General features: G+C 36.6%; 1 protein-coding gene across 3 annotated transcripts in view; it reads left to right on the top strand.

The window, feature by feature from the left end:
- The window catches only part of COL12A1 (collagen type XII alpha 1 chain), a 104,846-nt gene that overhangs the window by 53,747 nt on the left and 25,549 nt on the right, over window positions 1–25,550 (top strand). For all 3 annotated transcript variants that reach the window (XM_051778002.1, XM_051778001.1, XM_051778003.1), the window contains 20 exons: window positions 2,334–2,463; window positions 3,266–3,405; window positions 4,506–4,635; window positions 5,330–5,472; window positions 6,410–6,539; window positions 7,460–7,602; window positions 9,101–9,230; window positions 9,420–9,539; window positions 10,147–10,293; window positions 11,081–11,197; window positions 11,651–11,797; window positions 12,265–12,339; window positions 12,898–13,037; window positions 14,891–15,014; window positions 15,202–15,345; window positions 17,199–17,363; window positions 19,262–19,300; window positions 19,394–19,532; window positions 21,641–21,783; window positions 22,159–22,268. In XM_051778002.1, coding sequence (XP_051633962.1) covers window positions 2,334–2,463; window positions 3,266–3,405; window positions 4,506–4,635; window positions 5,330–5,472; window positions 6,410–6,539; window positions 7,460–7,602; window positions 9,101–9,230; window positions 9,420–9,539; window positions 10,147–10,293; window positions 11,081–11,197; window positions 11,651–11,797; window positions 12,265–12,339; window positions 12,898–13,037; window positions 14,891–15,014; window positions 15,202–15,345; window positions 17,199–17,363; window positions 19,262–19,300; window positions 19,394–19,532; window positions 21,641–21,783; window positions 22,159–22,268 — 2,556 coding nt within the window. The remainder of the gene's footprint in view (window positions 1–2,333; window positions 2,464–3,265; window positions 3,406–4,505; window positions 4,636–5,329; window positions 5,473–6,409; window positions 6,540–7,459; window positions 7,603–9,100; window positions 9,231–9,419; window positions 9,540–10,146; window positions 10,294–11,080; window positions 11,198–11,650; window positions 11,798–12,264; window positions 12,340–12,897; window positions 13,038–14,890; window positions 15,015–15,201; window positions 15,346–17,198; window positions 17,364–19,261; window positions 19,301–19,393; window positions 19,533–21,640; window positions 21,784–22,158; window positions 22,269–25,550) is intronic.

The raw sequence follows: 25,550 nt of genomic DNA, 5'->3' as shown, positions 1-25,550 counted from the left end.
TACTCCTACCTTTTTCTTTCTCCCCTTTCAAATCCAAGTTAGAATACTCTTCATGGAGCAGAAATTACTTTGGATGCATGCTGTTTTCTTGAAAATCACAGAGTCATAGAATTGCTTAGATTAGAAAAGACCCTTAAGGTCATCAATATATATCTATAGATATAACTATAATAAAGTTAAAAGGTGTTGAGGAATAAGTCAAGCAGCACGTAAGACTACAAATCACAGATACAGTTATCACAGCAATCAACGATATGGATACCTTGGCTATTTTCCATTTCCAGAGTTTTCAGTTATTTTCATGGTGTGGTTCATGTGCTATCAGAGGACTTTGCCATGGAACATGCTGTTCAGTTGAACAGTTGAGGCTGTCTCTCACTGCTCTAGGGTCAGAAAAACCACCCAGAAGCAGCAGTTGCAAAAAAAAAAAATGCACACAAAACACATGCTAGGGAAGTGTTTAAGGTGTTTTAGACTCATTTAATGGGATTGAGTAGCTGTAATGATATGGAGAGCCAGTACTGTATGGTCAGCCAGCTTTCCCTGTGTCGTCAGCAAGAGCTGTGTTGACTACTGGCAGCCTACACAGCACAGCCTGGGAATGGTAATTGTCAGCCTGTTTATCAGAAATGTGTGCTACTTAAAAATGCCCCGCAGTGGGAGGCTGTTGTGGTCACTGCCAAATGACTCAGAGGAACAGTCTCAGATGAGAAACACGCTCATTTAATTTGCCTCTGTAATTGGAGATCACACATGTTCAGAAGTGTATCTAGGAATATTTACTTTAGAATCAATTGGATACTTACACATCCATTTTAACTCTCTTCTGAACAACATGCATTTGAGTTGAGGCAATTGAACTATTGAATGAATTTGAGCAGTTTAATATAAGTTTAGGGAGAAATCACTAGAAGAAAAAGGAACAGCAGTAAGGTTAATTAATTACTGTAATTAATTGCTGGCACTGGAGTAAAAAGAAAATTATGAGCATTCTGTTGGAATTTGTGCAAAGAATATAGTTAATAGACTTAATTACTCACAGCTGGATAGAGTTCAGCAGTGGCAGTTGGAGAAAACACGTCTTTTTAAGGAGAGCCCACAGAACACTCGTCCTCTATTCATGGCATTTAATGTCTGTCTGCAAATAACTTTGTCATATGATCATAATTCCTTGACTGTTTTTTTTAGTGGGATATTTGATTAAAATGTAGTTGCTGAGTAGGCAGTAGAGCTGTCCCTACCAAAATAGTTAAAATAGAATTTCTGGAAGGTTTTTATTGCCCTGTCTGACATTTAATGGCCTCAGCACCAAGACGAAGCATGGATGGTTTGAAGACAGCTCTGCAAAAACTGCATACCAAACTGCAGAGACCGTAATAATCATTTAGGGTCAGATTTTGAAAGGTGAACAGATACTAAAATGGAGAGGCAGCCATGGTGGGATGATAAAAATATTTATTCTTTGAAAAGAGCTTTGTACTTTGCTTGTAAGTTAAAATATTCTACTTCTACGAAATGTGAAGATGTATAAATGCTTGCTCGTTGTCAGTTCTTCCTAATCAGATGCTTTTAAAGTTTGTTATGACAAACACATTAGTTGAATTGGCTTTGAAAATGTGCAGATGGTCTTAAAAGTACAAAGGATGCTCTTGAGCAAGTGTAATTACACACTATTAAAAGCCAAAAAGCTCATGAGTATCAAATGTTTAAGATCTAAGTATTATTCTCAGTGTACTTTAAATCTTTAACTTAATTGGTGAAGATTATGATCACAGGATTATATGTAAAATAAAAATTAGATAATAAAAATAAAAAGATGACAGAGTCTTAACAAAAATGTTTCAGAAGCTGAAGTGTCATGCTGTAAAATTTTTGAAATCAAGGAGAGACAATGTTGATATTGTATCTAATGTATGTTAGAGATCTGCAGAGTGTTGGAATTTATTCCATGCTTGCATTCAACCTGAGAGTGGAGCATAAAGAGCCCAAATGAAAGTCTATCGTAATTAATAAAAGACTCTGATTGATTTCAATAGGATATAGTAATTTACAATATAGTTTGTGCTGGTAAAGAACTGGCAGTTGATACATAGTTGTGGTTATATGCAAGTTTGGAGATTTTAAAGAATAGTAGCTTTGTGTCTAAACTTGCTAAGAATATGCGTTAAATATTATTGCTGTTCAATGTCTACTCTCAGTGTCACTCACAAGAGCATTTCAACATCATAGTGTTTTCTGCTCTGCATCAAATGCTTACATTCTTCACTATAGCATTAAGCACAAAAGAGGAAGTATAAAGGGTATTTTAATGTTTTTCTGTTGTTTTGCTGAAGACTATGGTTGGAGGGCGGCAGAACAGTGTAGTGATACAGAAGCTGCAGCCTGACACGCCATATGCTATTACTGTGTCATCAATGTATGCAGATGGTGAAGGGGGACGAATTACAGGACGAGGCAGAACCAGTAAGTAACTTCTTCGGATCTTATTAGGTGAAAACCAACATTGATGTATTGCTTTTCAAATTAGCCTGGAAAAATTCCTTGTGGTGAAATTAATCCCATCTGTATTTGTCCTTTGGTGGGTTTCAAATATCTAAAGTAAGAAGATCTGTCTACTGGCTGTAGAGAAACCCTGGACCACTACCTCAGACTGGATGCCTGGCTTTTAAGGCTGAAAAAAACCCTAGTGTGCCTATGGAACTTTTTCGTCATTTAAATTTTTTTATTGTTGTATCCCATAATTTAGTAAACACCTTAAAGCATCAGAAGGCATGTAACTCTCATATGGGTGCTGTTAAGCACCTTCAGTTCAGAGACTGATGCATTGTTTTGATCCTGCTATAGAAATAACTGGGTGATTTTCTATCAAAGATACCCCAGGCATAAAAACCATTTCACTATATTTAATTAATTGTTCAAATGTAAATTTATTAATCCACTTGTAGATAATGTAATAATGAGCTTGCAATGGAAAGTCAGACACAGCAATGTGTTTGATGAGGAATGAAGAAAAAAATCCTAGTGGCCTCATTGCATAATTCTAAAATAGTGTCCAGAAATAAATTTCTTTTACTGCATTTAGCATTACCTATGCTGGTTGATGAAGCTGATGTGTTCTGATTAATGAAGACAAATAATATTTAACATGAACTACTAAACCTCTTGGTTTTTAAATTTCCTAAGGAAACTTTACACAGTCATGATCTGACAGCACAGGTGAGAGAATATGGTTCCATGTTTCTGACAGCTCATTGATCTGTTTCAGAACCTCTCACTACTGTGAAGAACTTGCTAGTTTATGACCCAACCACCAGTACTCTGAATGTTCGATGGGATCATGCAGAAGGAAGTCCTCGCCAGTATAAAGTGTTTTATGGACCTACAGCTGGAGGTGCAGAAGAAATGGTAAATTCTTCATGTGGATCTCTCTAACTGCCTCAGATAAATTACAGCTCATGGTGCTGGTCAGAGAAATGCTACTGAGTGAAGCAGATCTTGCTTGCCGATGCACTGGCTTTTTTTCTGTTCATGACTACCCTGGAGAAAACGCACAGCACCTCCTTGAAGTTCAGTCACTCCCATATGTATTACAGATGTTTGATTTTATATAGTAGACCATTAGAAATTAGTTCTTAACACAGGGATTTAGTGCCGCACACAATTTTTTGTTTGTTTATTCTTAGGGCAGTGGGTGTGAATGTAAAGCTGACTTCAGGGTGTACAAAAGGTGCTAAAGTTAGCAGAACTTATTTCCGCCTATTTTTACTGCTAAGAAGTTATGTAACTGTAGACAGTCAGCTGCAATGATATTTGTGAAAGCAGAAAAATCCACATTCTAATTTCCTGAAATTACTTAACTGCTAAAGAGCTAAAAAAATAATGAAAATAGGAACCCTACTCCAGACTGTGAAATATTCTTATTTCCCAATTGTGTTTATTTTTCTACATCTGTGCAATTTAATGTGCCCATGAAATGAGAGGTACATGAATTGCCACTGTTTCAATAGCATCTAGAGTGCTACTGATGACAAATATGCTTAAATGCAGTGGAGTTTTATTTTCTAACATGACCTGCTCATTACTTCTCGTCACTAGCATGTTGTGATGTTATTTAAAGTCTTCTTTCTTTTTTTTTTTTTTTAAATTAGAAAGTGACCTCTTAGTGCCTCTGAGATGCTAAATAGTAGTCATTAAAGAGATCACTGCAGATTCTGCTACTACTATCAGCAGAACAGGATCTGGACCCAAAGTGAAGATAGCTGTAAGGGATTGTATAATGGAGGATAGAACTTAATAATTTTTCTTAAGTCTGAGACAGAACCTTTTTGAAAAGTAATTCCAGTAGATACCATGAACTCTGTTATTTTAAGCTTCACCTTCTGTAGTTATTATCACATCCAGTCTGGAAATGAAATGTGGTAGAGGAGTGAGAAACAAAAAAGCTTACACTTTGTTTACATATTTATGTAAGTGTCATGCCTCTACCTTTGTTTTTAAATTTGTAGACCACAGTACCAGGAAACACAAACTATGTCATCCTAAGGACTCTCGAACCCAACACACCTTACACTGTAACTGTGGTTCCAGTTTTCCCAGAGGGGGATGGTGGACGTGTCTCTGACACTGGAAGAACTTGTAAGTAAAATAGCCCTTTTCAGGATATGTTAGGATTTTTTGTGTGAGTGGCTCAGATCATTAGAAATTGATTTTACATCAAAAGTGGAAGTTTATTTTCCCCAAAGCTAAAACACAAATGCAAAAACTGTTTACCATCTTGGTTATGGTTTCAGCTCTGTAACTTAGTTTTCTTTGCTTATTCGTGTGGAGGCTTTCAGTCCATTTATCTCAGGCAAGCTCAGCTCCTAAGTTGTGAAGCAAATTTACAATTTACCTCACAGAATAGTAAAATTTCAATTGTAGTGCCAGTAGCAATACCGGTGAACAAACACCAAATATTGGTTTTAATCCATGCCAATGTCTATACCATGTACTTAAAATTTCCCAGGAAGTTTAAGCTCCTAATGTCAACATGAGCTGAAATGTGTAGTTTGTGCCTACTTTTCATACGTGTCTGATCAACAACAGGATAACAAAGTGTTATGATCATACTTTCAATTTGCAGTATAAACATGTACTTAACTGCCTAGCACGGAGGTTTGAGAAGACTAATCACTGGGATTCTTAAATTTGTAGGAGCTAACAAAAGTAATGTGTTTATCTTGGGCTGATGTGTTTTTTATTTTCCTTTGAGCTCTCTTGTAAATTCAAGTAGAAATATAACTTACATAAGCAACTTTGTAAAACTCAATTTAAATTATCCTTGGTCTAGTGGAGAGAGGAACACCAAGAAATGTTCACGTTTACAATCCCACACCAAACAGCATGAATGTCCGTTGGGAACCTGCTCCAGGTCCAGTACAGCAATATAGAATTAATTACGCTCCACTGACTGGCCCAAGGCCATCAGAATCTGTAAGTAATTTAGTTTTTATACTATTTATCAAAAGTGTGTGGAGAATATTGCTTCCTTCAATGAGTGTAAAAAAAATAAAATAATAAACTCAGGCCAACTATCTGCCCAGGAGTGTCTCTGCTGAAAACAGTGTCTATAGGAGTTCAGTCCATTGTAAATAAAGGCTTAAGTTGGTAAAATGAGAGACATAAGAAATAAGACTCTCCTATTTAAGACTGCATATTGAAAATTGAGTATCCTTTATCATATTGCAGGTAAAGATGACTAAATTAAAACCTTTTTTTTTCTTGTAAGAGAGAAGGAAATAACAAATATTTCTTAGGAAATGTTTAATTATGAAACCAGATGCCAAGTTTATGTGATTTTACTACTAAACCATTTCCTTACCCTAAATCATTGGTGTTTAAGTAGGTCTTGGTGAGCAGTGAAGTCTGGATATGGGTAAAAATTTACCCTTCAGATGTGAAGACTTCTTGGATGTGTAGAAATAAGTGCAGTTTTGAAGCTTTGACTGTGAATGTACACAAAAATGTACACCTATATTGTACATGTACAGATTAATATGTTTTTATGTAAGGAAAGTTGAGAATTTTTAATATCCTTTATATGTTAATAGGCTGTGACAGACTTTACATTTTATTTTTCCTTCCTACATGTTTTTCTTTTTTTTTGAACTATTTTCATGTAACATTTAAGAAATAACAACTCTATTTGCAGAATGAGAGCTCCTTATGTATTTGTCCTTTTTTTTTTTCCCACCCTCTATTGAATTTTTTTCAATATTATTTGGTTATTTTAAATTTGTATTACTTTTCTTGGATGTGTGCAGCATGGTCATGTTCCCAATTTTTCTATATTTCATTCAAATTGTTTTCTAAAAAGACATGATATAAACTCAAGCTCTATTTATATAGGTTCCTTTTGTTTCTATTTTAGATTGTGGTACCGGGCAGCACTCGTGATGTGATTCTGGAGCGCTTGACTCCTGACACTGCTTACTCAATAAATGTTATAGCTCTTTATGCAGACGGAGAGGGAAATCCAAGCCAAGCACAGGGAAGAACATGTAAGAGGCAGTCAGTACTTGTGTTGTGAAATATATGTCAAAATTGGTATGTGAAGAATTTATGAAATTGGTTACAGTCACAAATAATATAAGCCATTTAGTCCAACTCTGAGATTAATGCATCTAAATTATGACTGAAGCAATTATAGACCTCCATGGGAGGGAACTTGTTGTCTGTCAGTTGTGGTACATGTATAATCCCCAATGTAATTTTCACTTGTGAAATAAGCTTAATTTGAATGTTTAGGAGTTTAAAGGCTGTTCTTAAAAATTACAGATAAATAACAATTTGTCCTTTGAAAAAAAAAACCACCACGTTAAATAGGTAGAATTAGTTGCCAATAAAAAAAAAGTGCTTTGTGTTCTGTCTGACATGGTAATGTATGTGTCAGTCTGCCCAGATGTTTGGTTTTTTGCTGGAGATACTTAAACACCAAAACCTCTTTGTTACAATTTAGCTTGTGGGATTTTGGTTGGCTTACATTTAGCTTTAAAATTCGTTCTAGAAATAACATGTATAGAAACTGTCAATGTCAATAATAGGTCACCTCTTTTTTGCCACTTCTATGCTTTCTCTGTTAAATCCCCATGTTCATCTAAAACTTGCAGATGTGACAGGCTATAGTTATACTTGTCTGCAGGAATCTGAGAAGCAGAATGTATGTAGATGCTCCCTTTGCACATCCCCTTGATGTTCTCTCCCGTCCATACTGCTCCAGTTCCTCCAGTTAGGCCCTATTTCCATTTAAGACCTTCAGGCACTGCTGTATTATCATTGACTTAATCTACCTGTGTATATTTATTCAAGACTTCAGGAAGGGCCCTAGGCTTTGGCTTCAGGGCAACTTTTGAATTGATGAGGGTGACACTGAACTAGAAGCATCATGCTCCATACAACCTTCTGTATGTTCATTCTTTAGTGCCTCGCAGTGGTCCGAGGAATGTGAGAGTGTTCGATGAGACTACAAACAGCCTTTCTGTACAGTGGGATCATGCTGATGGACCAGTTCAGCAATACAGAATCATTTATTCACCCACCGTGGGAGACCCTATCGATGAATATGTAAGTTCTGTAATTCCTTAGTAAACACTGAGATGTTCTCAGTTGATTCTTTAGGCTACGGAAAAACAAAGACACTTGTTCTACATGTAGTACATTTTGCAGGCTGTATGGCTTCTTTGTTCATTATCAGTGCTGAGAAACCATGGTTTGTATGAAATGGGTTTATATTCATGAAGTTGCAGAACATATATGGTTTAATGATCAACTTTGTGTGTAAAATATTCTTAAATATGTGAGTCATGCATTAATCAGAAGATTCTGAGCAGAACCTCCTTCCTGGCATTTAATTTAAATGCAATACAATGAATAGCCATCTATTACTTCACACTCTGTTCATTATGAAATCAGTGTGCTAAGATACAAAACAAACATAAGTCAGCATTTTATAAATTGAAGAGAGTTGGCAAAGTCTAATAAGAAAACAACGGTAACTTTGATTCAGCATCTAACTTGCTGTTGTAAGTTTAGGTATGAATTTTAAGCATTTGTGTTTCATTTCCTGCAGCTTAATGATAGCGCAAGTTACAGTCTGAAACTTATAAAATTCACAGAGTGTTTATAGCAAAGCTAAACTCAGATCCCATAGAAGTCAGTGGCAGAATTCCTACTGACTACCACCAGCCAAAATGTAACATGTCTAGAATGCTATTTAAATGCTATTATTGCTTGTATGTTATTGTATAGTGCATGCTGAAAATTCCCTATTTGAAAATTCCCTACTGGACCTGTTAGTCAGGACACATATATTTATCAACACATATCTTCTTTGCAGAAAACACTTGAAAATTTATAAAAACAGAAAATCTCAAACAACTGAAAATGCTGACTGGGACATGCTTTTGAGATAGATTCCTCAAGTTACTTTCCATAGTTTCAGTATTTTATGGAGCAATATTCCTTTTGGGATTATACCTACATTTTCATTAGAAGGTAGCAATAGTGCATGGCTGCACCAGGAAGGTGAGATTGAGGAATGCATAATAGGGACGTTTTTATATATCAAAATATTTAGACCTTCCTTCTCAGACTAACTTGTTTCTGCCAAGAAAGTGATATCCAAAGATGAAGAGAATAAAAAAGTAGAGATGAAACTGCAGACTAGTGGAAATAACTTTGACTTTCACCCCCATTTTATGAGCTTTTCCCTGTCTTTTTTATGTCTCCAAACACATCATCATGACTTCTTCCTTTCTATGAGGGAACAGTACTGAAATCTTGGTGAAGAACTGCAGCACCTCAGTCTGATGTGAGGGTTGGAATTGAAGAGTCAATTTGGTTTATCTTTTTGTGCTGACCACAGGGTTTTATAATTTGAAATAACAAAGACTAATAATTTTTTATAGGTTATAACCCTTTATATATCCTGAATGAATTTTTTTACAGTGGACATAAAAAAAATTGTGCCAAATGTCAAAACAAATTTTGGGTTCTAGTAACTGTCTTACTGATCAGTTACAAGACTGTGAGTGTGTTTACCTCTGTTTTGTTTGTGTTCTAGACAACAGTTCCTGGGATAAGAAATAATGTGATACTACAACCACTACAGTCAGATACACCATACAAAATTACTGTTGTTGCTGTGTACGAAGATGGAGATGGTGGACAACTGACTGGAAATGGCAGAACTGGTAACTAGTTTTCATATTGTGTATGCTTTTTAAAATTTAAGACCTATTCCTTGAGCACTCCAACATTATTAAGGTTTCATTGTTAATTAGGTTTTTGATGTGGTTGTTACCTTGTAGAGTAACAATGTGCATTTCTAGAGGTTGAAAAACAGTCACTAGTCTAATTAGAGTGCTTTTCTTTCTTTTTAGTTGGTCTGCTTCCTCCTCAAAATATGTATATAACTGATGAATGGTATACACGATTCAGAGTTTCCTGGGATCCTTCACCATCCCCTGTTCTTGGCTATAAAATTGTATACAAACCTGTGGGTAAGAAAACCTATTCATTCTAAGTATACCAATTTCAGAACAGTGAGTAGCTAGCTAATGGCAGATCAGAGTAGAAATCATATGTATCATGAAATTTTTGTGCTAAATGATCTATTTATTTCCTTTGTTTACTGATTTTCCTGAAAGCTCAAGTCTTATTATCAGTGTTTTGTAAGAAACACAAACTCTCAAACACAGTTTCATACATTCAATTACAGAGATTGAATTGTATAGTTAAAATTTGATACAGTGACCTGACTTGGTTTTCATCTCTTTAATATCTCTTGTCCTTCTAAGGGTATGAACTGGTATGTGTGAGATGAGTACTGGACAAGTATTTAGATGTTATGGCCTTCAGAACCTTTGTTTTATATGACAGTCAAGAAATATACATACCTTTCTAGAAGTTAAACACAAAAATTGCATAATAGTCTGTAAAGCTGTGTTTATGTTCTGTTTGCAACATTCTAATATGCTAAAATATAAGAAGTCAGTATGCTTTGTTTTAGATGAGACTAACATTTACTGATGTAAGAGATGGTTTTGTAGCTCATGTAATCATGATTCTTTCTCTCTCTTTGTACTTAATGCTTCCTTTCAATTCAAGGTTCGAATGAGCCCATGGAGGTTTTTGTGGGAGAAGTGACTTCCTACACCTTGCATAATCTGTCTCCTAGTACTACTTATGATGTGAATGTTTATGCCCAGTATGATTCTGGAATGAGTATACCTCTGACAGATCAAGGCACTACATGTAAGTCAGAATAATTTTGTGGTCATGCTAGATACATAAGCTGATCTGAGATAACATTGATTAAGAGAAGATTTTTAAGGCTGATTGTTAGAAAGCCTGAGTATCCTCTCATGGAGAATACTTACCATCTGTCCATGATGTAGATCTTAAAAATGCTAAGCTTGGGAACAGTAAGGAAGATACATTTTTAAGTAATGATTTGATGATATAAAATTTTCTAGTCTACTTCCTAAAGTTTTATTAAGCTATAGTTGAAGTCAGTTTTTAAGTCTCCAGGGTACTACAGAATCTAACCATGTTAAGCAGGTCTAGTCTTTTTGCTTCTCTGCTTTTACCTCACAGGAATGTCCAGTGATTGAAACATCAGCATTTCAAAATGAGATAATTGTAATGATGGCCTCTCAAACTTCTAAAAATTTCTTCAGTTAAGATGAATCAATCATCCTGAGTTTTGTTGACTTAGTACGTTCTTTTCATACTGCCAGATTTTGATTTTTGGAAGTTTCTTATTTCATAAAGAAATCAACTTACTTCATGTGAAAACTCATAAAATGGGCTGTTACCCAATACGGGAAGGGTATCAGATTTTGGGCCTTTGTAAGTGGCTAGGCAGGGATCTCTAGGGCATAATATAAAGAGATTGTAACTGGAACTGCCCTTTCTTTCTGTGAGGATTTTTAAAAATCGAGTTCTGGATCAGCACTAGTAATATGATTTTCATTTTGGTGTTCTTTATCCATTACATGCTATTTTCCAGAGAACAGTTTATCTCTTTCTCTTTTCACAGTATATTTGAATGTCACTGACCTAACAAGTTACAAAGTGGGTTGGGATACTTTCTGTATCCGATGGTCACCTCATCGATCAGCAACTTCCTACAGGCTGAAGCTAAACCCAGCTGATGGTAAGTGCATTTTATTTTTTGCATTTTCTGGTAACATAATTGTCTCATGTCAGTGACAGCAACACTTCTTTGTCTTTGTGGCAGTCACTCACCATAAGCCATGATACATCTGGTTGAACTTTAAAGATCTGAATGTAACCTGTTTTCCTCTAGTGGTGAAAAAGCTGCGAAGGTGGAGTGCTGCCTATTGTCAAGTGAACTTTCATTAGTGGGAATCTACTAGTTACCTACTTTCACATGTAGACTGCAGTGTCACTCTCCAGTATGCTCCAGGGTTCATAATCACCACACACTCTTGGTCTAGAAAGGGTTTTATGGGACAAGAATAAGACTGCTGTAGCATTGGCTCCAACCTTCCTCTCAAGAGGTCTCTAATTTCTACACTTACTTGTACACATATTGAAAGGGGAGTAGTGAGTTCTAACTGTCTCTCCCTTGGGCTTTTTTTGACAGGTTCCAGAGGAAAGGAAATCACAGTACGTGGATCAGAAACGAGCCACTGTTTTACTGGCCTCTCACCAGACACAGAATACAATGCCACTGTCTTTGTTCAGACTCCTAACCTTGAGGGTCCTCCAGTCTCTATGAGGGAGCATACAGGTAGGTAATAGATACTGTGAACCTTAAGTTTTGGCTGTAGAACTTGTCTTGTTTCAGCTGTAGAACTTGTTCTACTCCTAAATGGCTTTCAATACCTCTTTAAGTGATTTTCTTTCCTCTTAGTGTTATGTCAAATGGAATTTATGGGGTAAAGAAAAATTTCTATGCTCTTCTTCAAACCAAGTATTTCCTAGCACTTGGTTGAAAAATAGATGCTTTATCAGAATGCTGTGTTTCTGAGCTCATGTAAAAGTGTTCCTTTTATAATGAAATCTTTTACTTCTTACTTTTAGCTGTAATCTCATTCTTCTGATAATACAAGAAAGTTTTCCTTGCCAATTTTAATTTTTTTACATTAGTGAGAAGACATTAGAATCTTTCTGTTGGATAATATAATATATAATCTAGAGTTTTTTCCTTGAATGAAATAATTTATATGAAGTAAAAAAATTATTATTTCATTTCAGTCCTCAAACCTACAGAGGCACCAACTCCACCACCTACACCTCCTCCACCTCCCACAATCCCTCCAGCTCGGGATGGTATGTTTATTTCTAGAATCATTCAATATTTTTTATATAGTTGCTGCACTACTTCATAATTTAGTTCATAATTTTCATAACTTTAAATAGATTCAAAACTAGTACACCATTTTAGGAAAATGAAGTTTGAAACCTTTCCTAATGCCATCCCTTTGTTCTAGAGCTTTACTAGACTTCAACATTTCCTTGTTTAGAACAGCAGTTTTTTTCTGTTTTGCGCAAAAAAATCATTTATATTCTATAGCTCTGCAGCAAGTCTGTGAGATTAGCTGCTCTCAGCAGACAATTTATGTTTTATAGTGGCTGCTCAAAGAAAAAATGTAATTGAAAACATTCGTATTTTATTCTTGAACTCTTCCTCATTTCTTGAACTTTTCTTTGAAATATTTTAATACATGTTTTTGAGTTGAACATTAGTCATCTGCCAGGTTGACTGTGTGGTAGTAAGCATTTGCTGAATATTGATCATTCTTGAATTTTCAAATTTTGAAGTAATGATCTTTATTTTATGATTGTGTGGTTGATTTGTTTTAAGACTTCCTTTTCTTCATCTTTCAGTATGCAGAGGTGCCAAAGCAGACATAGTGTTCTTGACTGATGCTTCTTGGAGTATTGGTGATGATAACTTCAACAAAGTAGTGAAATTTGTTTTTAATACAGTAGGAGCCTTTGACTTGATTAATCCCGCTGGAATCCAGGTAGGTTTGTTATTTCAACTGGGTACATTTTGGAGGGAAATTGAATATGAAGCTGAATCACTACAGTCACATCTGATTTTTACTTTCTTTCAGAATGGTGTAATTTTTTTTTTGTATTAGATTGTTGTATAGCACATGTATATGGGTGTGCATGTCTATTGTTTATTAAATATATTGGTTGTTTTGTAAATACAAAGGAAATCCATTCTATTTTGAAAGGTTAATATTCTAAAATACAAAAGTTTTGGGTGCTGCAATATAAGAAAGATATAAAGCTCTTAGAGAACATCCAAAGAAGGGCAACAAAGATGGTGAAAGGCCTTGAGGGGAAGCTGTATGAGGAGTGACTGAGATCACTTGGTCTGTCCAGCCTGAAGAAGAGGAGACTGAGGGGAGACCTCATTGCAGTTACAAGTTCCTTGTGAGGAGAAGAGGAGGGGCAGGCACTGATCTCTTCTCTGTGGTGACCAGGAAAGAAAAAGAGAGAGAGAGAAAGAAAGAAAGAAAGAGAAAGAGAGAGAGAAAGAAAGAAAAAGAAAGACAGAGAAAGAAAGAGAAAGAGAGAAGAGAGAAAGAAAGAAAGAAAAGAAAAGAGAAAGAGAGAGAGAAAGAAAAAGAAACAAGAGAAAGAAAGAAAAGAGAAAGAAAAAGAAAGAAAGAAGAGAAAGAAAGAGAAAGAAAGAAAAAGAAAGAGAAAGAAAAAAGAGAGAAAGAAAGAAAGAAAAAGGAAAGAGAAAGAAAAAGAAAGAAAAAAGAGAAAGAAAGAAAAAGAGGAGAAAAGAGAGAAAGAAAGAAAAAAAAGAGAAAGAAAGAGAAAGAAAAAAGAGAGAAAGAAAGAAAAAAGAGAGAAAGAAAGAAAAAAGAAAGAGAAAGAAAGAGAAAGAAAAAAGAGAGAAAGAAAGAAAAAAGAGAGAAAGAAAGAAAAAAGAAAGAGAAAGAAAGAGAAAGAAAAAGAAAGAGAAAGAAAAAAGAGAGAAAGAAAAAGAAAGAAAAAAGAGAAAGAAAGAAAAAGAGGAGAAAAGAGAGAGAGAAAGAAAAAAAAAGAAAGAGAAAGAAAAAAGAGAGAAAGAAAGAAAGAGAAAGAAAGAAAGAGAAAGAAAGAGAAAGAAAAAAGAGAGAAAGAAAGAAAAAAGAGAGAAAGAAAGAAAAAAGAAAGAGAAAGAAAGAGAAAGAAAAAGAAAGAGAAAGAAAAAAGAGAGAAAGAAAAAGAAAGAAAAAAGAGAAAGAAAGAAAAAGAGGAGAAAAGAGAGAGAGAAAGAAAAAAAAAGAAAGAGAAAGAAAAAAGAGAGAAAGAAAGAAAGAGAAAGAAAGAAAGAGAAAGAAAAAGAGAGAAAGAAAGAAAAAAGAGAGAAAGAAAAAGAGAGAAAGAAAGAAAAAAGAGAGAGAAAGAAAGAAAAAGAAAAAGAGAGAAAGAAAGAAAAAAGAGAGAGAAAGAAAGAAAAAGAAAAAGAGAGAAAGAAAGAAAAAAGAGAGAGAAAGAAAGAGAAAGAAAAAGAGAGAAAGAATGAGAGAAAGAAAGAAAGAGAAAGAAAAAGAAAGAAAGAAAGAAAAAAGAAAGAAAGAAAAAAGAAAGGAAGAGAAAGAAAGAAAAAGGAAAGGAAGAGAAGGAGAAAGAAAGAGAGAAGGAAAGAAAGAGAAAGAAAGAGAAAGAGAAAGAAAGAAAAAGAGCAAAAGGATTGTGTGTATATTGCTGTGCTGGGTACATGAATATGTGTGTGTATAGACATACATATTTGAAAAAGATTTTTCAGTTATTTAATGCTTATTAATATACCACGATAAATATTTAAATGGAGAAAATTGGTCTGAATGTGGAGATACAAGACTGAACACTGTGATATATTCCATTTCAGGTTTCATTTGTGCAATACAGTGATGAGGCAAAATCTGAATTTAAACTGAATACATTTGATGACAAAGCCCAGGCCCTGGGAGCTCTTCAAAATATTCAGTACAGAGGAGGAAACACAAGGACAGGTAATTTTGGGCTGTAATTATATTTCCTTAAGATAAAATGTTTTCAGAAACTGCCTCATTATCCTAATATTACATGGCTGAAGAATTAGGTTTTTCTGTTGTGGTTTAGCTATTGCCCTTAAAAAGTAAGAGATTTTTTCTCTTGTGGATAATATGGATGATTCCTTGTTTATTGTACACTTTGCAGGCAAAGCCCTAACATTTATCAAAGAAAAGGTTTTGACTTGGGAGAGTGGCATGAGGCGAGGTGTTCCCAAGGTACTCGTTGTTGTCACAGATGGTCGGTCTCAGGATGAGGTGAGGAAAGCAGCGACGGTCATTCAGCACTCTGGTAAGCAATTCACAGTACCTGGCTATTTCATTTCCATATTGTTTCAATTATCTGGTCATCATTCACTCATCTTTTATGGACTCAGAAATGTATGCTGAACATTTATGAAAAACTCAAAACTATTAATAGAATTCACACGCTGTTGACCAGACTTTTTCTTTCTAAAGCTTTCTTTCTGGGGGAGGATGTGGCTTCCCAAAGTAATTCCTCATGCATATCATTTCAAAGATGTGGCTTTTAGTTACTTCTTTCTCTTCTTTGTGTGTGAACCCCAGGGATCATTGGGAAGTGTACTGCATTCTAGAGTTTACAATTTAATGGGCCTGGTTTTTTTTTAAGATTTACGTTTTACCTGGTATAAACCAGTAGATCTCCAGTTAAAGTAACTGCTTTTGATGGAGCTGGGTCTGAATGGACTTGCTTACTGCCTTTTGAGCTGAAAAGCATTGTGCTTCCTCTTTAGATTTGCTGAATGTGGCTTATGTGAGTGAAATCATCTGTTCCTGTCCCTGCACCCAGCATTTTGCATTGCAGTGCATGAACCGTGTAGAGATGTACTTCCTTATTGGAATTACATGCATGTAAACCACAAGTGATCATTTTCTCTGTCTTTGTGATCTGAAGGGATTAGCTCTGTCTAGATGATTTCTACAGTCTCCCTGGACAATCTGCTTCAGTGCTTAACTACCTTAGTAGTAGGAGAGCTTTGCCTTGCCTTTCACCTGTCTTTCTTCAGGCTAGTGAAATTATTGTCTTCATTTACCTAGTTAACCAGGAAACAGTTCATCAACCCATTGTAACAGGCCATCATATTTGAAACCTGTTGTCATTTCCTCTTTCTGAATTCCCTTTTCTAGCCTAAACAAACCCATTTCCTTCAACCTCCTTTTGATCAAGTTTTTCAAACCTCTTATCACTTTTACTCTCCTCTCTACTTGCTTTGATTTCTACACATCTTAAATGTCATACTTAAAGCTGGACAGAGTGTTTCAGCCAAAGCTTCACCACAATTGGCTACAGAGGAATAATTATCTTATTTTTGAAAAAATAAAGATATAAATAATAATATCTTTATCATTTGAAATAAATGTGAGTTCTTCTTTCAGCCTTCAACCAGTCCACTGTCTGTGCAGTTTCTCATGACTGAAATTTACACCTGGTGATATGATTGAATTCTAGGGTCTGGATTCTCTTCCTTTGACTTAAGATATCTAAAAGCTAAATGTCTAATCTAAAGTCATCATGTAGGGTCCTTTTATGGTTAGTGAAGAGAGCAACAGTTAGACATCTGCAGACAATGACTTTTCCTGTCTTGAATTTAGCATTGTAGGGAGGTGAGATAAATTGTATTCTGAATCTGCCCATGTCTGTCTAGTGATAATAGAGAAAGACTAGACAAGTAGCCTAGACTTGTTAACTTGGAAAGTAAAAATTGGTGAGGGGAATACTACCCTAAGAAATTGAAACTAAGAAACATGAAATGCAGTAGATGGCAACAGATAGACAAGAGGATAACTAATAGTCTGTACAGAGATTTTGACCATAGAGCAGATTTAAGATAATATAGAGTTGAGAGAACTGTACATATTGCATTAAAGAGTGAGGGGACTATGTAGCCAAGGCTGTATGAGATTGGATAATGCCCCCTCAAAAAAGGAGGAGAAAGTTCTGAAAGAAAGATGCAAAAACCAGTCTAAGCCTTTTTGAGCTTGACAGGGGTGAAAGGATATCCAGAATATATGCTGATAGGTAGATCCTGAGAAATCAATGATAGAGATGGTTTGTGAAATATTGACCTGAAAAACGGTAATGTATATTTACTACATTTCAAGTAACAAGTGTTATTTTTACAGGCTTCAGTGTCTTTGTGGTTGGTGTGGCTGATGTAGATTACAATGAGCTGGCCAAGATTGCCAGCAAGCCCAGTGAGCGTCATGTATTTATTGTTGATGACTTCGATGCCTTTGAAAAGATTCAAGATAACCTTGTCACCTTCGTGTGTGAGACAGCTACCTCAAGTGAGTAGAAGACATTGGTTTTCCTGTTCCCAAATGAATTTTGCTTATATGCTGCTACAATTGAGTTGCAGGTTGACCTTGGGCGGACACCTGTTGCCCACCAAAGCTGCTCTGTCACTCCCCTCCTCAGCTGGACAGGGGAGAGAAAATATAACAAAAGGCTCTGGGTCAAGATAAGGGCAGAGAGCGATCACTCACTGGTTACTGTCATTGGGCAAAACAAACTCGACTTGGGGAAATTATTAATTTATTGTCACTGAAATCAGAGTAGGATAATGAGAAATAAAATCAAGTATTAAAACACATTCCCTCCACTGCTCCCTTCTTTCTGGGGTTAACTTTACTCCCAATTTTCTCTATCTCCTCACCCCCAGCAGCCCAGGGGGACAGAGAATGGAAGCTATGGTCAGTTGATCGCATGATTTCCCTGTTGCTCCTTCCTCCTCGTGGGGAGAACTCTTTGCATTCTTCCCCTGTTCCTGTGTGGGGTCCCTCCCATGGGAGATAGTCCTCCAAGACCTTGTCAACATGGCTCCTTCCCATCAGCTGCAGTTCTTCACAGTGTGTCCCTCATGGTGTCACAAGTCCTGCCAGCAAACCTGCTCCAAGGTGGGCTCCTCTCTCCATGGGGCCATGGGTCCTTCCAGGAACCTGCTCCAGCATGGGCTCCTCCAGTGGCTGCAAGTAGATATCTGCTCCCCTGTAGACTTCCATGGGCTGCAGGAGGACAGTCTGCATCACTGTAGCCTTCACCACAGGGAAGACCAGGAATGCTGGGGAATCTCTGCTCCAGTGCCTGGCAGAGTTGCTTCTCTCACATATTCTCACTCCTCTCTCCGGTTGCAGGTTGTTGTGCCATTGCTACACATATATCCTCCACCCCCCTCCCCCTTGCCCCTTGTTAAATCTGTTATCCCCCAGTTGCTACCACCACTGCTAATGGGCTCAGCCTTGGCCAGTGGCAGGTCCATCTTGGAGCCAGATGGAACTGTCTCTGTTGGACACAGGGTAAGCTTCTGGCAGCTTCTCACAGAAATCACCCCTGTAGTTCCCCTGCTAGCAAAACCTTGTCATGCAAACCCAACACAAGTTGCCATCCCATTTAAGTTACATCAAAAGAAATGTTCATATAAAAAAGTTATATTTCATAATAATTGGACATAGTTTAAGGGAGCAAATTACTTTTTTAAAATTTTGAAGTAGGTATTGTATTTTATAGAATCTTGTCTTGTATTTCAAAAGTACTGGTAAACAAAAAGAGATTAACAGTCAGTGACAACTTCTGCTCTTTAAGAAGTAGAATGATGCCTGATGTGAACTGCAGGGCACAACAGATCTCTTACTTACCACTGGGATAGGGTTGCTAAAGAAGTAAAGCTACACTGTGTGATGCTGTTTTAAAACTATCTACAGTTGAGTTGTTTACTCAAGTGAAATCCTTCTATGGCAAAAATAAGAAATTCTCAGGCCTGTCATGTGCAACTGTGTACTCTCTAACTGCCTCATCTGCTGGCTCCTGAGGAGCTACATAAATATGCAGTTTTTCCTTGTGAATCTGACAGCTATTATGCAGCTCGACTCATGCCTTAAATATTCATGGAAAGACTGTGTCATTGTCCTCCTTTCTTCGTATGAATTATACTCTTAAAATATTTGTGGTTTCATTTCTTGTTCCATACATTTTTTCACAGTAGAAATAACCTACTAAAAATGATGAGTAAAGAATTTGACAGCACATCTACCACAGCACAGGACACAGTATGACAAACGTAACAAAATTTGACTCATAATTAACAGTAACATAGACTTCTTGGTAACAAAACTTTCTGAAGTATATGTATGTTCATCTCATGTTAGGTTTTGTAGTTTTGAATTATATATTGTTTCATGTCTTTCAGCTTGTCCCCTTATTTACTTGGAGGGATACACTTCACCTGGTAAGCAACTGTCTAATATTTTGGCATAAGTTCATTTGCGTCTTGTACAGCTCTACAATGTTTCTGTTTTTTATTTTCTCTCTGGACTTAAAGGTTTCAAGATGCTGGAATCATATAATCTAACGGAGAAGCATTTTGCTTCCGTACAAGGCGTATCACTGGAATCAGGCTCTTTCCCAAGCTATGTAGCATATAGACTCCACAAAAATGCCTTTGTCAGCCAGCCAATACGGTAAGTAAACCTGAAAGACTCATATTTAGGGTGAGCAGATGGGAAAGGATTAACAGAGTTTTTAGATGATAGCATTAATGTTTTATGGAAGATGTGTTAATTTGATGTTTTTACTGAACACTAAGACAAAGAATATCTATCATTGTTCTCATTAAATGCTAATCTATTCCTTCCATTGCAGTCACAGTTCATTATTAATCCAGTTGTTCATTGTTCTTTGAGATTATGCTTCTTAACCATTTGAGTTGCATGTAATCCACAGTTTATACTTAGACAGTTGAACAACAGCCTTCTTAGTACAAGAAGCTCTCCATTGCCAGAGAGAAATGGTTTCAATATGGTGGGATAAGCATCACTTTTTTCAGAAGCGTTATTCCTACTGCAGTAGGCAGCACGCTGATGCCGCTGATTTAGGGAAGTTTCTCCTCTACTTGACTTGCCTTATTTGGCAAATGGCGTGGAGTTTTCAAGGGCCTGTGGTTATGGGTGGGTAATATATGGTCAGTCTGGCCAACATCTTTTTCACAAAGAACAAAAAGACTTAGGAGTTGGTTTTACTAAGAGGGGAACAGTACCTCTCTCTTCTCTTCTTTTTTTTTTTTTTTTTTTACATTTGTTTCTCTCCCATTTATTTAAGTAACTTTCAAAAAAGGTTATTTTGAGTCAGAGGAGATGCATAAAGAGAGCCCATTGTTCCTATTAAATTTAAGGAAATTTAGTCTTCTTTTCACAGAAGCCTTTGAAACCTTCTGAAATTCTGTCAGATTGGGTAAAGATCAGATCACAAGCGCAGGAGCTGAGGTTTATGAAGAAATAATTTCTTTTTGCCAGCCTTCTCAGATCACAACTTTAAAAGGGGAGGACTTGAGGACTTTTGAGTTCATTGGCATGCGTTAATAGCTATAGGGGTGATAGTTCTCTGACAGCCTGCATTTTTACAATCTAGGGAAGTACAGATAATCCCAATTATGTGTTAAGATAGACCTTGCATTTAGCAGGATCAGCTGATGAAAAGACAATAAAAAGGCAGACTTCCTCTTTATTTCATTTTTTTTAGAATGTTGTGATACATAGTCTAATGTCTGCTATAAGAGGTGGAGGACTTGCCAGAGTATTCTGGGCACTTATTTTTCATGAGAATCCAGAAAATAAAACTCACTTTAGACTGAGTCAGCAAAGCAATAAAAGCATACTGATCCTAGTGGCATAGTTGTTTCCATATCTGAAAGAACTTGTTATCTGGGTTATAACTTGTGTTGCTATATCTACATTAATACTTGCATTCTTGCACTGTGCTGTGTAGTGTTGTTGACTTAGTGATACATTTTTATTGTAGTGTCCATAATTGTATGGGTACATAAGCTTTGCCTAATATACAAAGGAGGTCCTCTCTTCATTTTAAGATTTTAAAGTTTATGTTCATGTAGCCAAATCCCACCCTGAGCTGCATTATAATAGTTAAGGAGAAGCAGTAGCCACCTCCTTTCTTACAGTTGCTTTACTGCATTCCCTCCCTTCCCCTTTAAAAAATACTGGAGATATTTCAAGCATGGTTTTATTTTCTTTTGTCTCTTTGCTTTTTTAATGTCTAACAGTTCAAATATCACAAATTTAAACCTGAGCCACTAAAGAATGAGCTGGAGCCCAAATGCATCACTAATTGCAGAGAAGATATTGAATATCTCCTTTACTGTACCTATGCCTGAAAAGCAGCAGTAGTTAAGTGCTGTTGCCTGACTGAAACAGACCAGATATAAAAAGCGTAGTCTTTTTTTCTGTACTTATCATCAAGGAATTTAAAACATGTGCAGTTTATAAAGATTCTTGCCACAAGAATCAAGAGTTCTTGGTCATATTTCGGCTTTCTCTATATTGGTGCTGGGACCAACAGAAGACAGGCTGTGAGTTCATCTTAGCAAATCACATGATGTTTTTCTATCACAACAGTATTTTCTATTTGAAAGTGTAGTTAAAATATTCTGTTCCATTGAATGCTGTGGTTTCCCTGTTACTCTTGTGTCTTTTCTTTGAAAAAAGAGCAAATTATGAAGATCTTCTTTTGCTTACGTGTTTCCATGTGAAAAAATATCTTCATATTTTTTTAACAGAGAGATTCACCCAGAGGGATTGCCGCAGGCATACACTATCATTCTGTTATTCCGTCTCCTGCCTGAATCCCCCAATGAGCCTTTTTCAATTTGGCAGATTACAGACAGAGATTACAAACCTCAAGTTGGAGTTGTACTTGATCGTAAGGATGATTACATTTATTGCATAGAGAAGTTATATGTTATGTTACTTTGTATGCATTCTTCCCAAATATTTCCAACCCTAAAGCATTTCTATATGATAAAAGGATTATATATTTTTTGATTTAAGAGATTTTTTTTAAACTTTGTGCATCTATTATTCAACTAAGAATAATTAATCTAAGCTACATTTCAACTTTGGTATGAACTCTAAAATCAAAGGAAAGTATATCTATGTACTTACAGGTCATTAACACCACCTATGATCTGTGTTTACCCAACTGAGGGATAAACTAGATTATATCTATAAGTGTATCTTAGGAGGGTGGTTTCAGTAGTACATGTGAAATGAAATGTGTTATTTTCATTTATTGCAGCTGGCAACAAAGTGCTGTCATTCTTTAACAAGGATACACGGGGAGAGGTTCAAACTGTAACTTTTGATAATGATGAAATAAAGAAAATCTTTTATGGAAGCTTCCATAAGGTAAAGGATTGAAATTACAAATGTTTCTTTCTGAAGTGCTGTTCTTTGAAATAAAAGACAACTAAGCAGAAGTTACTGCCAGTTATATCTGTTCCTTGGATAGTACTTTAAGTTGACATAGGGACTTACAGATCATGTAAAACAAGATCTCTGCAGTTATAGCTTTCCTTTGAACCAATGTAAGATATTTGTCAAGAATTTGTCAAGAATTTGTTCAATTTGTAAGTGAAGGGATACATCTGAACAAGAAATCGTAGCCTAGTTCCTGGCACATGAAAGAGGGAAAATAAAAGATAAACTTGAAAAAAAAAAAGGAAAGGAAGTTCTGGTGACAAAAGATTGGGGTGTGTGTGTTGTGATTTGAAATCATTCAGAGAAGAGGAAGATGTAGCCAAAGAAAGTGAGTAAGAACGAATGTTGGGAGGCGAATAACATATTGAAGAAGATTCTTATGTTTATCAAATATAATACATGATTTTGTATGTATGAATGTGTATTCATATGTTTTTGGCTTAAATTCATTGGGCCTAAACTTCCTCATGTTAACTGAGGAAGCAACGATAATGAAAGAGAGCCCATAAGAAATCTGTTTATGATTTAGAATGAAACTTATGTTTTTTGAATTGTCAAAATGGCTAGTGAAATCCTTGCATGTTATTGCATCTGCCTTCAATTGTGACAGTTTTGTGCTTGCTTTTCTAAACTTGTGCATGGAATTATGAAAATTTGATCCTGCTTCCTTACCTCTACTAACCCAAGTGTTTGGGTGTCAGGCTACACATATATCTAAAAATAATTTAAAAATATTTTCTTGCTTGTTAAGTATATATGTTTAGGGCAAGAAAGTGAGTTGCAATTGCAACACTTTTGGTCAGCTGAAATGCACGTTCTCATGTTTTCATTTATCTCCCTTCTGTTTAGTTTTGTTTTCGTCAGATAACTAATTATGGATGGAGTATAGCATTTGTTTTCTTTATGACTAGTGACTTGCAGCATTCCTTTGAGGATACTGATAAGGGGTTGCCTCTGTCAACTTCCAGATACTGGAGGCCACATTTTCAACTGAGCTCTCTTTGGCTTATAGCAGGGAAAGATAGGTGGTGCCAGCATTATGATGTTTTGTGACTTCATTTGTTTAAAACACAGAGGATTACGGAAATCACACAGTACTATAAAAGCTAGTGATTTCCTCAGAATTTGACAGAGGATAATTTCCCAGACTGGTTCTATGTTATATCCAACTATTCTTTAGAATTTATTTAATGCCTAATTATTTTTGCATATATGAAGAATTGTTTAAGGCACTGATTTTGTAACTGATAGTTACAATTATCTTCGGATCACAACTACATTAAGCAGCCTTTAATTTGTCCTTGACATTTGGCATTTTGTCTTTTTTTTTTTTTTTTGTAGGACAACTGAATTTTAAGGAAATGTATAGATCTATTGACGTGAGAAAAGCTGTCAGTATAGGCTAGGATATATATTGTTTTTGAGTCATCAACAAGAAGTACTGTTGAGACACAGAGCAATATGTAGCATGCCTTATTTTACATATCAGTGAGAGTTGATACTTCCCTTCTTCAGGTCGGTGGTGTGGAGCTCTCTATGTGCTATGCTGCCAGCAGTCTGTTTTAAGTGTCTGCTGCTAATTTTATTGATGTTTAGAATCAGGTTTTTTCTTGTAGTTTCTCTAAATGTGCTAGAGTTGAGTAGAATTGTCTGGCAGCACTTAGAGTGAAGCTCTGCTCATTTATCAGAGCAAATAGGGAATAATCTGCAGCCCCTGTTAGATGCTAGAAATACTAGCAGTAATGTAAAATTGTTTGTTACACTTGCTAATGAAAAACAATTACAGGGAAAGTAAAAATCCAGAATTTTTTATTATTTTAGTAAGTAAATACACTAATACATATGAACAGAAAGTTAGCTTAAGATGCCAAACGATGTGCGAGAATAACATCCATTTGCAAATTATCTTAAAGCTCTGGAACTATGAATTCTTGCTTATGGGACTGTTTCTTAAGCAAAAATGTCTCACTTATTTAGTGAGCCATTCCCCTTCTTTTTTCCCCAGAAAGGAATCAAAAGTTCAGATTTTGATAGTATTTAAAGTAGCTGGAGGAGCTTTGATTTAAAGAATCATAGAATCATAGAATCATTGAATTAGCTGGGTTGGAAAAGACCTCTGAGATCATCAAGTCCAACCCTTGATCCAACACTGCCGTGGTTACTAGACCATGGCACTAAGTGCCACATCCAGCCTCATCTTAAAAACCTCCAGGGATGGTGAATCCACCACTTCCCTGGGCAGCCCATTCCAATGTCTGATCACTCTCTCTGTAAAAAATTTTTTCCTAATATTCAACCTAAACCTGCCCTGGCAGAGCTTAAGACTGTGCCCTCTTGTCCTACTGCTGGTTGCCTGGGAGAAGAGACCAACCCCCACCTGGCTACAACCTCCTTTCAGGGAGTTGTAGAGAGTGAGGAGGTCTCCCCTGAGCCTCCTCTTCTCCAGGCTGAACAGCCCCAGCTCCCTCAGCCTCGCCTCATAGGACTTGTGCTTGAGTCCCTTCACCAGCCTTGTTGCTCTTCTCTGGATCTACTCCAGCACCTCAATATCCTTCCTGAACTGAGGGGCCCAGAACTGGACACAGGACTCCAGGTGTGGCCTCACCAGCACTGAGTACAGGGGAAGAATCACTTCCCTGGACCTGTTGGCCACAGTGTTCCTGATCCAGGCCAGGATGCCATTGGCCTTCTTGGCCACCTGGGCACACTGCTGGCTCATGTTCAGCTTCCTGTCAATCCAAACTCCCAGGTCCCTCTCTGCCTGGCTGCTCTCCAGCCACTCTGTCCCCAGCCTGTAGCGCTGCCTGGGGTTGTTGTGGCCAAAGTCGAGGACCTGGCACTTGGCCTTGTTGAACCTCACCCCCTTGGAATCAGACCATCTCTCCAGCTTGTCCAGGTCCCTCTGCAGAGCCCTCCTGCCTTCCAGCAGATCAACACTCCCCTACACCAACTTGGTGTCATCTGCAAATTTGCTAGTGGAGTGGTATTTGGGATGTTTTCATCATGTAGCTAAGTTTATTTCTCTGAATTCTCTCCAGGGTGATTACTGACATTACTATCTGAGTCAGGTTGTAAATGATGGCATCATGGGCTTCCCCAGCTCACGTGCTGGGAAAGACTTATGTATCAGCCATGTTGATTAGCTCCTAATAACGGATCACAGTAGTTTCAGCTGGATGAAGGAAGGAAAGTAAGACTAAAACATTCCTG

The sequence above is a fragment of the Manacus candei genome, unplaced genomic scaffold (assembly GCF_025592945.1).
Source record: "Manacus candei isolate 608988 ecotype Guabito, Panama unplaced genomic scaffold, ASM2559294v1 h1tg000011l, whole genome shotgun sequence".
NCBI lineage: Eukaryota > Metazoa > Chordata > Aves > Passeriformes > Pipridae > Manacus > Manacus candei.
This window is presented reverse-complemented; position numbering and strand designations above follow the sequence as displayed.